Source organism: Bufo bufo, chromosome 5, assembly GCF_905171765.1.
Source record: "Bufo bufo chromosome 5, aBufBuf1.1, whole genome shotgun sequence".
NCBI lineage: Eukaryota > Metazoa > Chordata > Amphibia > Anura > Bufonidae > Bufo > Bufo bufo.
Window position 1 is genome coordinate 253,902,846 of NC_053393.1, and position 16,146 is coordinate 253,918,991.

At 45.5% G+C, this 16,146-nt stretch overlaps 1 protein-coding gene across 3 annotated transcripts in view; it reads right to left on the reverse strand.

Moving 5' to 3' along the window:
- ADCY1 (adenylate cyclase 1) overlaps positions 1-16,146 on the reverse strand; it is a 573,552-nt gene that overhangs the window by 135,215 nt on the left and 422,191 nt on the right. The window contains exon 14 of one of the 3 annotated variants that reach the window (XM_040433283.1): positions 10,072-10,091. The exons of the other annotated variants lie outside the window; for them this stretch is intronic. Within the exon in view, the coding sequence (XP_040289217.1) occupies positions 10,072-10,091 (20 nt within the window). The remainder of the gene's footprint in view (positions 1-10,071; positions 10,092-16,146) is intronic. 3 annotated transcript variants of the gene reach the window in all.

Here is a 16,146-nt window from a genome sequence, read left to right on the forward strand (position 1 = left end):
GTGAAATTACATTGTGATACAGCCATTTTTAGGGTGTATTCATATGAAATATAAGCACGTCCACGTGCCGTTCTGCGGTGAAAGTACATTGTGATACAGCCAGTTTTTGTGTGTATGGATAGGAAATATAAGTACATCCAATGGCAGTTCTGTGGTGAAATTACAATGTGATACAGCCATTTTTGGGGTGTATTAAATTACTTCTAATTTAGCAGCAGGAGTCACAGCGAAAAGCCTGAGCTCCCAGTGTCATCTAGCAGTCGTGTCTTGACCAGCAACCCAGCGGTGCTTGAATGGTTGATTCAGTCTTCTACTTCGTCGCAAGTGACATCAGACACCCCCAGCCAAGAGTCAGTGGATTCCCTGTGTGCCCACCTGTCTCTGTCATTTTCTGTTCCCTCAGCTAGAGAAGTACTATATGCGGTAGGCTCAGATCCAGTCAGCAGCTAATGCCCAGCCAAGATCTGGAGGAGAGATTTGGCGCTTCCTCTGGTAGGCAGGCAAGTAGTGATGGGAGATAGTTTTGCGAGCGGTCAGGCTCTTGTCCGAGAGAATGTTGAGGGGGACATCAGTGACGTGCAGACAGAACTGGATGATGATGTAACCGATCGCACTTGGGAGCTGGGTGAAGAGGGGGCTTCATCATCACCAGGAGAAGAGGGTGGCAGCTTGCCTGTGAGGCAGCGGCTGAGCCAGCAAGGTGGTAGCGTGGTAGTGAGTCAGCAGGGTGGCAATAGTGGGAAGTCAGGAGCCTACCCGCCCGGAAAGTAGCGGTTCAGGGGTTCACGAGGCAGCGGTAGCAGGCAGTCAGCGCTGAGTGTTGGGGGGAAATGCCATACTCGGAGGTGTGGCAGTTTTTCATCAAACCACTGGAGGAGGTGAACATGCTCATTTGCTGAATCTATGGGGAGAAGGTGAAGCGTGACCAGGGTGCCAATGGCACCACGGCTTTGTGTCAGCACATACAACACTACCATAAAGTGGCCTGGGAAAACCGTGGCTCCGATGTAGTGGTCCAGCCTGCAACAGCAACCCCTACATCACCCAGTGGCCCGCACCCCTTTCCAGCAAGTCAAGGCTCCACCACCTCAGCAGAAGGGAGCTGTGTTTCCTTCCTATAATCTACAGATCCTGATGCTCCTGCTCCTCCTACTCCCTGTCAGTCATGTCGTCGGCAGTCGATCCCAGAGGCAATTGCAAATAGACAAAAGTATGCGTGCACTCTTCCAATGACACAGAAGCTGAACGTGGTCCTGGCCAAGTTGCTGGTACTGCAGTACCTCCCTTTCCAAGTGGTCTCTGGTGGATTCTGCACATTTCTGAGAACTGATGGCTTGTGCCGAGCCAAAAGTGGAGAGTCCCAAGTAGGGGTGGGCGATATAGTTTAATACTTTTTATTAGTTTTAAGAAAAGACATACATTGTTATCCTTAAAAAGAAACACAAATGGCTACATAGTTAGCACCATACATAATCACGTTAGCGACACCGGTAGCCAATATACATGCCACATTGTAATACAAGACAAAACAGAGATGACTAACAATACATCATAAAAGAAACATAAGAACATACAAACATAAAAACAAACATACAGTGCAATCGCTGGGGTACATTTGCGCAGGCATAGATTTATCAGATATACTCCCATGTACAGGACCTCGACTATACAAATAAAGTATATTTAAGTGTATCAACCAGGGGATGGTACAGCGAGCGGTGAAGCTCTCCATATGCCCCATTCCCTCTCAAACCTCACGGCGGCGTCATCAGCTCCCGCCAGCACACGCTCATATATATAAGTAGAGTTTAGCCTTCGGATAACCTCCGTTAGGCAAGGAACATACCGTGATTTCCAATTTTTGACTATGGCCAATTTGGTTGAAAGAAAAAGGTGTCCCAGTACCACCCTCCCCTCACATGGTATCCCAGCCAGATCAATCCATAAAAGAGCCAATGAGGGGGATGGCGGAAGCTGGGAACCCAACAAATCCGAGGCGAGAGAGAATGTAGCCCTCCAGATATCTCGCAGCCTCGGACAAGACCATAGAATGTGATACAATGTGCCCCTATCGCCGCATCCCCGCCAACATAAACACGAAAGATCCGGAAATATATGACTCAGGCGATCTGGTGTATAGTACCACCTTAGTGTGGTCTTCATCAAGGACTCATAGTGCAAAGCACATCTAATATTTTTTTTTATACAGGAAAAGGCTGCCGACCACTGTTCATCAGTGAACACCAACCCCAAATCCCCTTCCCATGTAAGCAGCGGGGTCGTTTTAACAAATAATCCCTTATCCCCCATCATCATATACAGAGGCCGCAATCGTGTGCATTGTGGCGGAGCCAATGACCACAGACTAAACACTTCCCGATTGCACACCAGATTAAACGGACAATTAGCTGTAAAAAAATGTCTAATACACAAGTATTTATAAAAATCTGTGTGTGGAATCAGGAACTGCCTATGAAGATATTCAAAGGGGCAGAGGATGTCCGAAATAAATAATTTGGAGAGAAGGTCCAATCCGCCCCGCGCCCAGGACGACACCGAGATATTCGGGATAAGAAAATTAAGTACAGTTACTGGGGCGCTGGGCAGAAAGGATCCAGACTCCAAAGTACACAATCTATGGAATCGAACCCAACTTTCCAAAGCCATGAGTACTAACGTCGGGAGAGGTGGCCAATTAAATGTCGGGTGAAGAGCTGCGAGCAAAAGCGTTTTTAAATTACTACCAGGGGATAATATTGTTTCTATATGTACCCACTGTTTCGCATAATTACCTACCCACCATTCCCTTAACTGTGATACCTGCGAGGCCAGAAAGTACTCATGGATATTCGGGAGACCCAATCCCCCCTGAAGTTTAGATCTCTGCATTATTGCAGTTGCTATTCTCGGTTTATGTCGTTTCCAAATTAAAGCATTAATCAGTTTGGAGCACTTCTGAAAGAAACTGCTTGGGGGAATAATAGGTAATGTCTTAAATATGTACAGGAGTCTTGGGAGGGTAAACATCTGAAATGATGCAATACGATCTACCCAAGACACCTCATATTTAGCCAGATTATCAAGGTCCTTCTCTAAGAGCCTTAATAATGGGACATAATTTACTACGAATAACTTCTTAAATGATGCTGTAAGCTTTATCCCCAGATAGTCAATTTGGTTGTTTTGCCAATCCAAATCAAAAATATCCTTCAGCTTCTTCATCTGTACAGGAGGGATATTTATTGGGAGAGCCTGAGATTTAAGAGCATTTAGTTTATAGAATGAGACATCTCCGAATCGGGTTATGACATCAATGGCAGTTATTAAAGACATTTGAGGATTTGACAACGTCAAAATAATGTCGTCTGCATATAGACTGATTTTATGTTCTATACCCCCTATATCAACTCCCTTCACATCAGGGCACTGGGGAAGGGCCTGAGCCAGAGGCTCTATAGTCAAAACAAATATCAAGGGGGACAGGGGGCAACCCTGGCGGGTACCATTACTAATATCAAAGGGGTCAGAGAGTGCCCCATTGACCCACACTCTGGTACTTGGTTGGGTATAAAGTGCCCTGATTGCCGCCAGGATTGTGGGTGGGCGATATAGACGATATAGGCGATATGCGATATAAATTTGGGCCACGATATGGATTTTCGCCATATCGCCGGACCGCGATATGATCGCGCTCTCTGCACGCACCATTTTCTCCTGAGCCGGTACACTGGAGAAGGAGGGAGGGAGTCCCTCCCTCCCTCCCCACTGTGCGCGGCTGCCGCTGAACACCAATGAGGACAGAGTAGGAGGAGGAGGGGAGGGACTGTGGCCACTGCGCCACCAATGAATGTGCCAGCCATATCCCACAGGGTCCCCCTCCTCCCCCCATCATTGGTGGCAGTGGGCAGTTCCGAACGGAGTCCCAGCAGTGTAATGCTGGGGCTCCGATCGGTTACCATGGCAGCCAGGAGTCACGCTACTGAAGTCCTGGCTGCGATGGTATGTTAGTGAGCAGCATTATACTCACGTGCGCCGTGGCCGCCGGACGCTCCTTCTCATAGGTCTGTGCGGCGCATTGCTAATGCGCATTAGCAATGCGGCGCACAGACAGAAGAAGGAGCGCCCGGCGGCCACGGCGCACGTGAGTATAATGCTGCTCACTAACATACCATCGCAGCCAGGACTTCAGTAGCGTGACTCCTGGCTGCCATGGTAACCGATCGGAAGCCCCAGCATTACACTGCTGGGACTCCGATCGGAACTGCCCACTGCCACCAATGATGGGGGGGAGGAGGGGGACCCTGTGGCCACTGCCACCAATGATTAATACTGGGGAGGGAGGGAGAGGGGTGGGTTTGAGTTACCAGAGGGGGCGGATCAGGGGCTGGGGGGGCATATCAGAGGCTGGGGGGGCATATCAGAGGCTGGGGGGGCATATCAGAGGCTGGGGGGCAGATCAGAGGCTGGGGGGCAGATCAGAGGCTGGGGGGGCAGATCAGAGGCTGGGGGGGCAGATCAGAGGCTGGGGGGGCAGATCAGAGGCTGGGGGGGCAGATCAGAGGCTGGGGGGCAGATCAGAGGCTGGGGGGCAAATCAGAGGCTGGGGGGCAAATCAGAGGCTGGGGGGGCAAATCAGAGGCTGGGGGGGCAAATCAGAGGCTGGGGGGGCAAATCAGAGGCTGGGGGGGCAAATCAGAGGCTGGGGGGGCAAAACAGAGGTTGGGAGGGCAAGTCAGAGGCTGGGGGGGGCAAATCAGAGGCTGGGGGGGGCAAATCAGAGGCTGGGAGGGCACATGAGAGGTCAGCTCCCTGCTGTTGTGTGCACAAAGCACAGGGCGGCAGGGAGAGTGTAAAGTCCTATTCACCCTAATAGAGCTCTAAGGTGAATATGACAAGGGTTCTAGCCCTTAAGGAGGCTAATAGTTATTAAATAAAAAGTAAAAAAAAAATTGAAAACAATATATCGCATATCGCACATGCTTAAAATTATATTGCAATATAGATTTTAGGCCATATCGCCCATCCCTAGTCCCAAGGGTAATTTATTTGCGTAAAAGGCAGTACAAGCACTGCACATGTGTATGTTGAACAGAAAGTGGGCCAGTACTCGAGCCTGTCGTTGTCCGCTAAAGTTCACGGCAGCGCCAACATGTGGAGCTGTAACCACGGTCAAGGACAATATACAGGGAGTGCAGAATTATTAGGCAAATGAGTATTTTGACAACATCATCATCTTTATGCATGTTGTCTTACTCCAAGCTGTATAGGCTCGAAAGCCTACTACCAATTAAGCATATTAGGTGATGTGCATCTCTGTAATGAGAAGGGGTGTGGTCTAATGACATCAACACCCTATATTAGGTGTGCATAATTATTAGGCAACTTCCTTTCCTTTGGCAAAATGGGTCAAAAGAAGGACTTGACAGGCTCAGAAAAGTCAAAAATAGTGAGATATCTTGCAGAGGGATGCAGCACTCTTAAAATTGCAAAGCTTCTGAAGCGTGATCATCGAACAATCAAGCCTTTCATTCAAAATAGTCAACAGGGTCGCAAGAAGCGTGTGGAAAAACCAAGGTGCAAAATAACTGCCCATGAACTGAGAAAAGTCAAGCGTGCAGCTGCCAAGATGCCACTTGCCACCAGTTTGGCCATATTTCAGAGCTGCAACATCACTGGAGTGCCCAAAAGCACAAGGTGTGCAATACTCAGAGACATGGCCAAGGTAAGAAAGGCTGAAAGACGACCACCACTGAACAAGACACACAAGCTGAAACGTCAAGACTGGGCCAAGAAATATCTCAAGACTGATTTTTCTAAGGTTTTATGGACTGATGAAATGAGAGTGAGTCTTGATGGGCCAGATGGATGGGCCCGTGGCTGGATTGGTAAAGGGCAGAGAGCTCCAGTCCGACTCAGACGCCAGCAAGGTGGAGGTGGAGTACTGGTTTGGGCTGGTATCATCAAAGATGAGCTTGTGGGGCCTTTTCGGGTTGAGGATGGAGTCAAGCTCAACTCCCAGTCCTACTGCCAGTTTCTGGAAGACACCTTCTTCAAGCAGTGGTACAGGAAGAAGTCTGCATCCTTCAAGAAAAACATGATTTTCATGCAGGACAATGCTCCATCACACGCGTCCAAGTACTCCACAGCGTGGCTGGAAAGAAAGGGTATAAAAGAAGAAAATCTAATGACATGGCCTCCTTGTTCACCTGATCTGAACCCCATTGAGAACCTGTGGTCCATCATCAAATGTGAGATTTACAAGGAGGGAAAACAGTACACCTCTCTGAACAGTGTCTGGAAGGCTGTGGTTGCTGCTGCACGCAATGTTGATGGTGAACAGATCAAAACACTGACAGAATCCATGGATGGCAGGCTTTTGAGTGTCCTTGCAAAGAAAGGTGACTATATTGGTCACTGATTTGTTTTTGTTTTGTTTTTGAATGTCAGAAATGTATATTTGTGAATGTTGAGATGTTATATTGGTTTCACTAGTAAAAATAAATAATTGAAATGGGTATATATTTGTTTTTTGTTAAGTTGCCTAATAATTATGCACAGTAATAGTCACCTGCACACACAGATATCCCCCTAAAATAGCTAAAACTAAAAACAAACTAAAAACTACTTCCAAAAATATTCAGCTTTGATATTAATGAGTTTTTTGGGTTCATTGAGAACATGGTTGTTGTTCAATAATAAAATTAATCCTCAAAAATACAACTTGCCTAATAATTCTGCACTCCCTGTATGTCCTTTACAGCCCACTGGCTAAATGTGGTTCCTGCCCTGCCACACCAGCAACTTGGCCAGGTGACGCCACTGCCGACCCCATGTTCTCAAGCTGTGGGTCCTGCACCAATGTCCGCCTTTGCCTCCTCATCCTCCACCATGTCCTCAGCCTCCACTGCAGGGATAATTCACAGTGCTCCACGAGCATAGTGTACCACTTGTGCAGGGCATGGCGGTGTCACTTTGTTCTGCACCTAGTTTGCCTGGGGAGGAACTGCTCCACGTCCTCTATCAAGAAATTGAATCCTGTCTTTCTCCTCGCCAACTCCAAATTGGAACCATGGTCACCGACAATGGGAAGAACATGGTGTCGGTGCTGCGTCAAGTAGGGCTCAGCCAATGCGCCCTGTATGGCGCACGTGTTTAATCTGATTGTAAAGAGGTTCCTGAAGTCTGCCACCCATCTGCAAGACATCCTGAAAATGGACAGGAAACTGTGCATGCACTTCAGCCACTCTTACACTACAAAGCACACCCTCTTTCAGCTGCAAAGGCAGAATGGCGTTCACTAACATCGGCTGATATGCAACGTTTCCACCTGTTGGAACTCAACCCTTCATATGTTGGACTGACTATATGAACAGAGAAAGGCCATAAACAATTTTTTGATGATACAGGCGGACAGGGGTACTCTCCTGCGCAACTTCGATGTTAGATAGCGGCAGCTCATGTGTGACACCTGCCGTTTGCTTAGGTCCTTTGAGGAGGCCACTTTATTTGTCAGTCGCCAGGACTACGGGATGAACAACTTCATTCCACTGCTTACTTTCCTGGAACAAATGCTGCTAAATCTGGCTAGCCAGGGGACAGGAGACGTGGCGACTACATCTCACTGCCATATGAGCCCTGTGGGGGCTGAACTGGAGGAGAGCATTCACGCAAAAGCAATGTGTAAAGAAATGGGTGGATTTTGTGCACAGGTGACAGGAGAGGAGGAGCAGGAGCAGCCGATGGAGCTACAGGGCGATGAGGAATACCATGCAGATGACCCAGACACACCGTGGCAGTATGCAGTGGAGATGGAGGCAGGGAGTCCCTCCGAGGTACTTGCGCAAATGGCCCGATGCATGCTCAGCAGCTTGCTTAGTGAAAGTCGAATTGTCACAATTCGGCAGAGGGATGACTACTGGCTCTCCACCGTGTTAGACCTTTGCTACTGGTCAAAATGGGGGCCTTTTGTACAGGGTGGGCCATTTATATGGATACACCTTAAAGGGTTTCTATCACTTCGTATGACATAATTAGCTGTCAGACAATAGCGATCCGCTAGTGTCTGCTCTGGCCAACCATCCTAATATAGCAGCTTTTGGGGCAGCCGTTTTGCTAAAAAAATAACTTTTATAAATATGCTAATGAGCCTCTAGGTGCTATGTGGGCGTCATTAGCACCTAGAGGCTCCGTCTACCTTCATACACAGCCACCGCCCAGCGCGTCCCTCCAGCCCGCCCATCTCCTGCTGAATGCGATCCTCCGTGTGACGCAGCGGACGAACTCTCGCGCATGCGCCGTGCGCGGCTGTATTCGGCGCATGCGCAGTGAATGTCTGACCGCTTCCCTGCTCAGACATCTCCACTGCGCCTGTTCCTTGGAGCACTATGACGTCATCGGCGCAGGCGCAGTGGAGATGTCTGAGCAGGGAAGCGGTCAGACATTCACTGAGCATGCGCCGAATACAGCCGTACACGGCGCATGCGCGAGAGTTCGTCCGCTGCGTCACACGGAGGATCGCATTGAGCAGGAGATGGGCGGGCTGGAGGGACGCGCTGGGCGGTGGCTGTGTATGAAGGTAGACGGAGCCTCTAGGTGCTAATGACGCCCACATAGCACCTAGAGGCTCATTAGCATATTTATAAAAGTTATTTTTTTAGCAAAACGGCTGCCCCAAAAGCTGCTATATTAGGATGGTTGGCCAGAGCAGACACTAGCGGATCGCTAGTGTCTGACAGCTAATTATGTCATACGAAGTGATAGAAACCCTTTAATAAAATGGGAATGGTTGGTGATATTAACTTCCTGTTTGTGGCACATTAGTATATGTGAGGGGGGAAACTTTTCAAGATGGGTGGTGACCATGGCGGCCATTTTGAAGTCGGCCATTTTGAATCCAACTTTTGTTTTTTCAATGGGAAGAGGATCATGTGACACATCAAACTTATTGGGAATTTCACAAGAAAAACAATGCACCATCACATTATGGGTGTCAGGTCCGAGCATTCCTAGATGAACAGTTTCCTGGAAAGTGAATTGGTCGTCGTGGGCCATTTGAATGGCCCCCAAGGTCTCTCGATCTGACCCCCTTAGACTTTTATCTTTGGGGTCATCTGAAGGCAAGTGTCTATGCTGTGAACATACGAGATGTGCAGCACCTGAAACTACGGATACTGGAAGCCTGTGCTAGAATTTCTCCTGCGGTGTTGCTATCAGTGTGTGAAGAGTGGGAGAAGAGGGTTGCATTGACAATCAAACACAATGGGCAGCACATTGAACACATTTTATAAGTGGTCAGAAACTTGTAAATAACTCATGAAAGAATAAAGTTACGTTAAAACCAAGCACACCATTGTTTTTCTTGTGAAATTCCCAATAAGTTTGATGTGTCACATGACCCTCTTCCCATTGAAAAAAACAAAAGTTGGATTCAAAATGGCCAACTTCAAAATGGCCGCCATGGTCACCACCCATCTTGAAAAGTTTCCCCCGTCACATATACTAATGTGCCACAAACAGGAAGTTAATATCACCAACCATTCCCATTTTATTCAGGTGTATCCATATAAATGGCCCACCCTGTACACTCGCTTATAGGGATGATAAACTGAACTACTATCAAGACATCTTATTTAGTCGGTGGGACGCTGAGCTTATGTGCGCCATTGCCCATCCTCACGAAGGTCTAACCATGGTGGGCCCTTTGCACTCACTTTCCACTGCCATGGCCCCTCGGGGGGGGGGGGGGGGGCAGGAGGTTCAGGAGCAGTACCAGCTCCATCAGCAGCAACTTACGTCTAGGGTCTCTGATGAGAAGTTTTTTACACCCGCCTAGTGAAGAAAGCAGCAGCAGGCATGGAGCAGAACCTGAACCAGCAGGTTGTGGCATACTTGGACTGCACCCTGCCACCCCACATCAAAGATCCCCTGGACTACTGGGCAGCCAGACTTGATTTATGGCCGCAACAGGCCGAGTTTGCCATGGACAAGCTTTCCTACCCAGCCAGTAGTGTGGCATCAGAGAGGGTGTTGATCCTACTGCCACCCAACTTCTTGTGCTGGTACTGCCTAGACTTTTGCCCCCCACCTCCCTACTCTGTTACTGGGCCAATGTATGGTCTCCTCATGCTGCTGCAAACTCACCACTCTGTCACTGGGCCACTCTGTGGACTTATCATGTTGCTGCCACCTCACCACTCTGTGGTCTCCTCAAGCTGCCGCCAACTCACCACTCTGTCACTGGGCCACTCTGTGTTCTCCTCATGCTGCTGCCACCTCACCACTCTGTGGTCTCCTTATACTGCTCCCACCTCAACATTCTGTCACTGGGCCACTCTGTGGTCTCCTCATGCTGCTGCCACCTCACCACTCCATTACGTGGCCACTATTTTCCCTTTTTGGCCTTGTTGACATTTATTTTAGAAACATAGAATGTGTCGGCAGATAAGAACCGTTTGGCCCATCTAGTCTGCCCAATATACTGAATACTATGAATAGCCCCTGGCACTATCTTATATGAAGGATGGCCTTATGCCTATCCCATGCATGCTTAAACTCTTTCACTGTATTTGCAGCTACCACTTCTGCAGGAAGGCTATTCCATGCATCCACTACTCTCTCAGTAAAGTAATACTTCCGGATATTACTTTTAAACCTTTGCCCTTCTAATTTAAAACTATGTCCTCTTGTAGCAATTTTTCTTCTTTTAAATATTCTCTCCTCTTTTACCTTGTTGATTCCTTTATGTATTTAAAAGTTTCTATCATATCCCCTCTGTCTAGTCTTTCTTCCAAGCTATACATGTTAAGGTCCTTTCTTTTTGTGGATTTGTGCACATTATATAATCTGTTTATTATTAGAGACCTGGGCATTTGTACCTACAACGGGACTATATCTGACAACTATAGTAATTTGTATGTACTGTTGTTTCCCAAGGACATATTCTTATTGTTCTTTATACTGTTAAAACTTTCAATAAAAATCTATTGAATAATTTAAAAAAAAAAAAAATTCAATAAAAATGTTAAGGTCCTTTAATCTTTCCTGGTAAGTTTTATCCTGCAATCCATGTACTAGTTTAGTAGCTCTTCTCTGAACTCTCTATAAAGTATCAATATCCTTCTGGAGATATGGTCTCCAGTACTGCGCACAATACTCCAAATGAGGTCTCTGATCTGTTAGAAGGACAGAAAAATGAGACACACAACATATTCTGTCTTCAGAACAGCCGTAATGGTCTCTATTTTGCATCAGGATAGGCTTATGATTATGATGCAGATATTCAATTCACGTATTAGCTCTGTTTTGGATACACTCCTGTTTTTTTGGGCCTTAGCAATACTGATGGATTACTGACCAAATGCTGACCAAGTGAAGGCGATTGCTCTACAGACAGGATCCGCTTTTTTTGGGTTGTTCTTCTTATGGATCAGAATAAGGGCAAAATGATCAGTGACGTCAACACAAACTTACTGCTGACAGCCTCTCCACTCACAAGTTCTGTCGAAATCTGTGGAATCAGTTGATGACGGCTTAAAAGGAGTGCGCTCTTTCAAGCTATAGTAGAATCTTGGGCTGCTGCACGGTTCTTTACAACTGGAGCTAACATTAACCTATAAGCCAAGTTCACACTTGAGTTATTTGGTCTATTTTGGCCCCGTAACTGACCAAATAAGTAGAGTGATTCTTAGGCCCCTTTCACACGGGCGAGAATTCCACACATGTGCAATGCGTGAGGTGAACGCATTGCACCCGCACTAAATTCGGACCCATTCACTACAATGTGCACATGAGCGGTAATTTTCACGCATCACTTGTGCGTTGCGTGAAAATCGCAGCAAGCTCTATATTGTGCATTTTTCATGCAACAGAGGTCCCATAGAAGTGAATGGGACTGCGTGAAAATCGCAAGCATCCGCAAGCAAATGCGGATGCGGTTATTAAGGTGTATCCATATAAATGGCCCACCCTGTAGAACAATATCTGAGGAAAAATGAAAGTTGATGTCCATTAATGATAGCCATTCAAATTGGCACAGCTTAAAGGGGTATTCCAGTACCTCATGAAGTCCCCTGAAATGGACTGAGTGGCTGGTCGGAAATGCATGTCGCCGTTCCATTAATTTCTATGGGAGTGCCAGAGATAACCTAGTACAGCACTCTGCTATCTCCAGTACTCCCATACAAATGACCAGCTGCTCTGTGAATAATGTGATGTATATGTCCTTGCTGCATGACCAGTGAAACTGGAGAGGTGACAATGGCCGGGTGGGCACAGACGCTGTCTTTCTCCATCATCCCATTCTGGCAGGCAGACAGGACACACTATCCCCCTTCTCCCACAGCGGGGCTGGTCTAATACTCTAATTTCTCTCCCTCTCCCACACTCTGCCGTGGCAGAAAAAAAGTTAAAAAAGTTTTTAAAAAAATCTCGTCCTAATTTCCTATATCCGCACATTTAAAATTGATTAAAAAAAAAAATAAAATTAAAAATGAACACTACACATTTGGTATCACCGCATCTGTAATGACCTGATCTATAAAAGCAACATGTTACTTTCCCAGAACGGTAAACACCATAAAAAAAAAGAAAAACAACTATGATAGAATTGAAATTTTGCCCACCTCACTTCCCAAAAAATTATATATACCCCTTATGGACCGGGCTCACTTTCAACTTAAAGACCAGGCCATTTTTTGCAAATCTGACCAGTTCTCACTTTATGTGTGAATAACTTTAAAACGCTTTTACTTATCCAGGCCATTCTGAGATAGTTTTTTTGTCACATATTGTACTTCATGACAATGGTAAAAAAAATACCAAATTTACCAACAATTTTTAAAATTAATTTAATTTCCAAGTTTCAATTTCTCTACTTCTATAATACATAGTAATACCTCAAAAAATAGTTATTACTTTACATTCCCCATATGTCTACTTCATGTTTGGATCATTTTGGGAATGCCATTTTATTTTTTGGTGTTCCACAAGAGTTAATGGCAAATGGAGATAACATTTCAGAATTTTGATTTTTGGGCAAATTTTCCATTTTAATCAATTTTTTCCAGTAACAAAGCAAGGGTTAACAGCCAAACAAAACTTAATATTTATTGCCCTGATTCAGTAGTTCATCTGAGGGGTTAGGTCATGGGGTATTTTTATAGAGCAGATTCTTACGGACGTGGCAATACCTAATATGTCTACTTTTTAAATTTATTTAGGTTTTACACTATATTATCCTTTTTTAAACAAAAAAATAAACATTTTAGTATCTCCATAGTCTAAGAATTATTATTTTTTTTTTTAGCCGATTGTCTTAGGTAGGAGCTCATTTTTTGCGGGATGAGAGTACGGTTTTATAGGCACTATTTTGGGGGGCATATGACTTTTTGATTGCTTGCTATTACACTTTTTGTGATGTAAGGTGACAAAAAAAATAATAATTTTGCACCGTTTTTATTTTATTTTTTTCACCGTGTTCATCTGAGGGGTTAGGTCATGGGGTATTTTTATAAAGCAGATTCTTACAGACGCAGCGATACCTAATATGTCTACTTTTTTATTTATTTTAGTTTTACAAAATATCATTTTTGAAAAAAAAAAGATTATTTTTTGGTGTCTCAAGTCTGAGAACCATCGTTTTTTTCCGATTGTTAGTGGCTAAATGGAATTAAAATTGGGGAAGGGGATTATATATTTAGTACTCCATGAAAGTGTGGTACTCCCTGAAGCAACCGTCAATGCAGAGGCCCGGATGATTGGGGCACGTGTCACACTGAGTGGTGGTGTCCTTCCATATCCCCCTCCTGTGACACACTCTGCACTTTTATTGGGACCGTCCTTTCTTTCCAGTATGGGGGACCACACCTGGAAAGTGTTGGCCAGGGACGATCCGGGCGCCTCCAGTTCCCGAGGTCATCCGGCCTGCTCTTTCCCGGTCAGAAAAGATCAGGACATTGAGGACTGCCTCATAGAACTGGAGGAATTTCCCTGTGTTGCAAGCGCTCCGGGACAGCACAAAAGAGTTGTACAAGGGAACCTGTACCAAGTAGACCGCAACTTTTTTGTACCATGCCCGGGTTCTGTGCATGGTGTTATATGGCTTGAGGACTTGATCAGAGAGATCAACTCCTCCCATATACCTATTGTAGTTGACGATACAATCAGGCTTGAGGACCGTTGCCGCGGTACCTCGCACAGGGACAGGGGTGATGCCGTTACCGTGAATTGTGGACAGTACAAGGACATCCCTCTTGTCCTTATATCTGACCAGCAGCAGGTTTCCACTGGTAAGGGCACGGGTCTCACCCCTGGGGATAGGTACCTGGAGGGGGTAGGGAGGCCACGTTGATCTTTCCGCACGTCCCAGAAGCGGACGTGGATCTGGCGGCGAGGGACTGGAACAAGGGGATACGAGTATAAAAGTTATCCACTTACAGGTGGTAACCCTTATCTAGCAGTGGGTGCATAAGGTCCCACACAAGTTTCCCGCTAACACCCAGAGTGGGGGGACATTCTGGGGGCTCAATACGGTAATCTCGCCCCTCGTACACACAAAACTTGTAAGTGTACCCTGAGGTGCTCTCACAAAGTTTGTACAGCTTCACACTATACCTCGCCCGCTTAGAGGGAACATACTGGCAGAAAATGAGTCTCCCCTTGAAAGCAATGTGAACTTTTTGGTAGACTATCTATTCTGGCTTTTATTTATATTCCTCCCCTATTTTCCTTACATGTATTTAATGCTTTGTTGACTTTTATGGAGTAATGGCCCGAATGCCCCATTCTGGTGTGTGGAGACATTAATTGTGTCATGAACCCTAAGACAGGTTTGGTCTGGAAAACGAACCTCAGTTTTGTATGTCCACTCAGAGATCCCCATTGATGCGATTCTGTAATGAGTCCGGTTTGGTTGATACTTGGGAATTTTTAGGCCGTGGGAGACGTGTCTTCTCTTGTGTAAGTAGATCAGGAAGATGTATGTCAAGAATTGACCTAGCCTTGGTAAATAGAAAATATATGAATCTTGTTAAATTAGTTAGTTATATGAAGCCAGGGCTCTTTCGGATCATGTACCCTTATTAATAGAACTACATATAAACTTAGGGTTAACGCAAGATCACCTTTCAGACTAAATCCACACTGGTTTACAATCTGGAGAACAAGGACTTAATTAAGAAGGAGATTGGGTATTTCTGTGATGTAAATGATAACTCGGCCAAGATTCAGCTGAGATGGAACGCATTCAAGGCTTTCATGAGAGGAATATTTTTCAGCAACATTCACAATTATGGAAGGAATAAGGGAAGAGAGAAATGAGCTTAAAAGAAGCTAGTGTACAATACGCTAATGAGTTTGTTAAGAAAAAAAATTAGAAAAACAGAAGAGCCATGCAAAAAGCAAGTCAGGCCTACACAGATTTTTTACTCGACAAGGCTCAGCAGACCCTTTTTTTCAGGGGACAAAAATATTTTTCAGAATCAAGACGACCTGGAAAATTGCTAGCAAGGATAATATCCAATCAAGACCCAAAAAAAGAAATACTGAGAATCCAGACATCACAGGGGTTAATAATTAGGGATCCAGAACAGATAACGTTAAACTTCTTGAAGCACTTTTTACAGATTTATCATGCTGATAATATGGTTTCAAAGAAGAGGATTGACTTTTATCTGGACTCCATTATTCTCCCAAAGATTACGGAGGAACAGAGGAAAGCCCTGGGCAGAGACATATCCCTTTAAGAGCTGGAGGAGGCCCTTAAGGCCTGCTCAGGGAACTCTTCCTCAGGTTTGGATGGTTTCCCATACGAACTGTATAGGTAATATGGGGAACTCATCTTTCCACGCTTACTGAGTTTTTCTGGAATCTCTTATAGATGAAAGGCTCCCTGAATCAATGATAGAAGCGGTCATTACATTAATTCCCAAAAAAGGAAAAGATCCCTTAGATATGGAGTCTTATAGACCAATATCGCTGTTAAATACTGATTTAAAACTAATATCAAATGTCCTTGCGCTAAGACTTGCCAATGTCATTATTACAATCATTCATTTTGATCAGAATGGTTTTATTCCAAATAAGGGCACTCATTATAACCTCCACAGATTATTTGCCAACATCCAGGCATCAGGTGAGGGATCTGGCTCC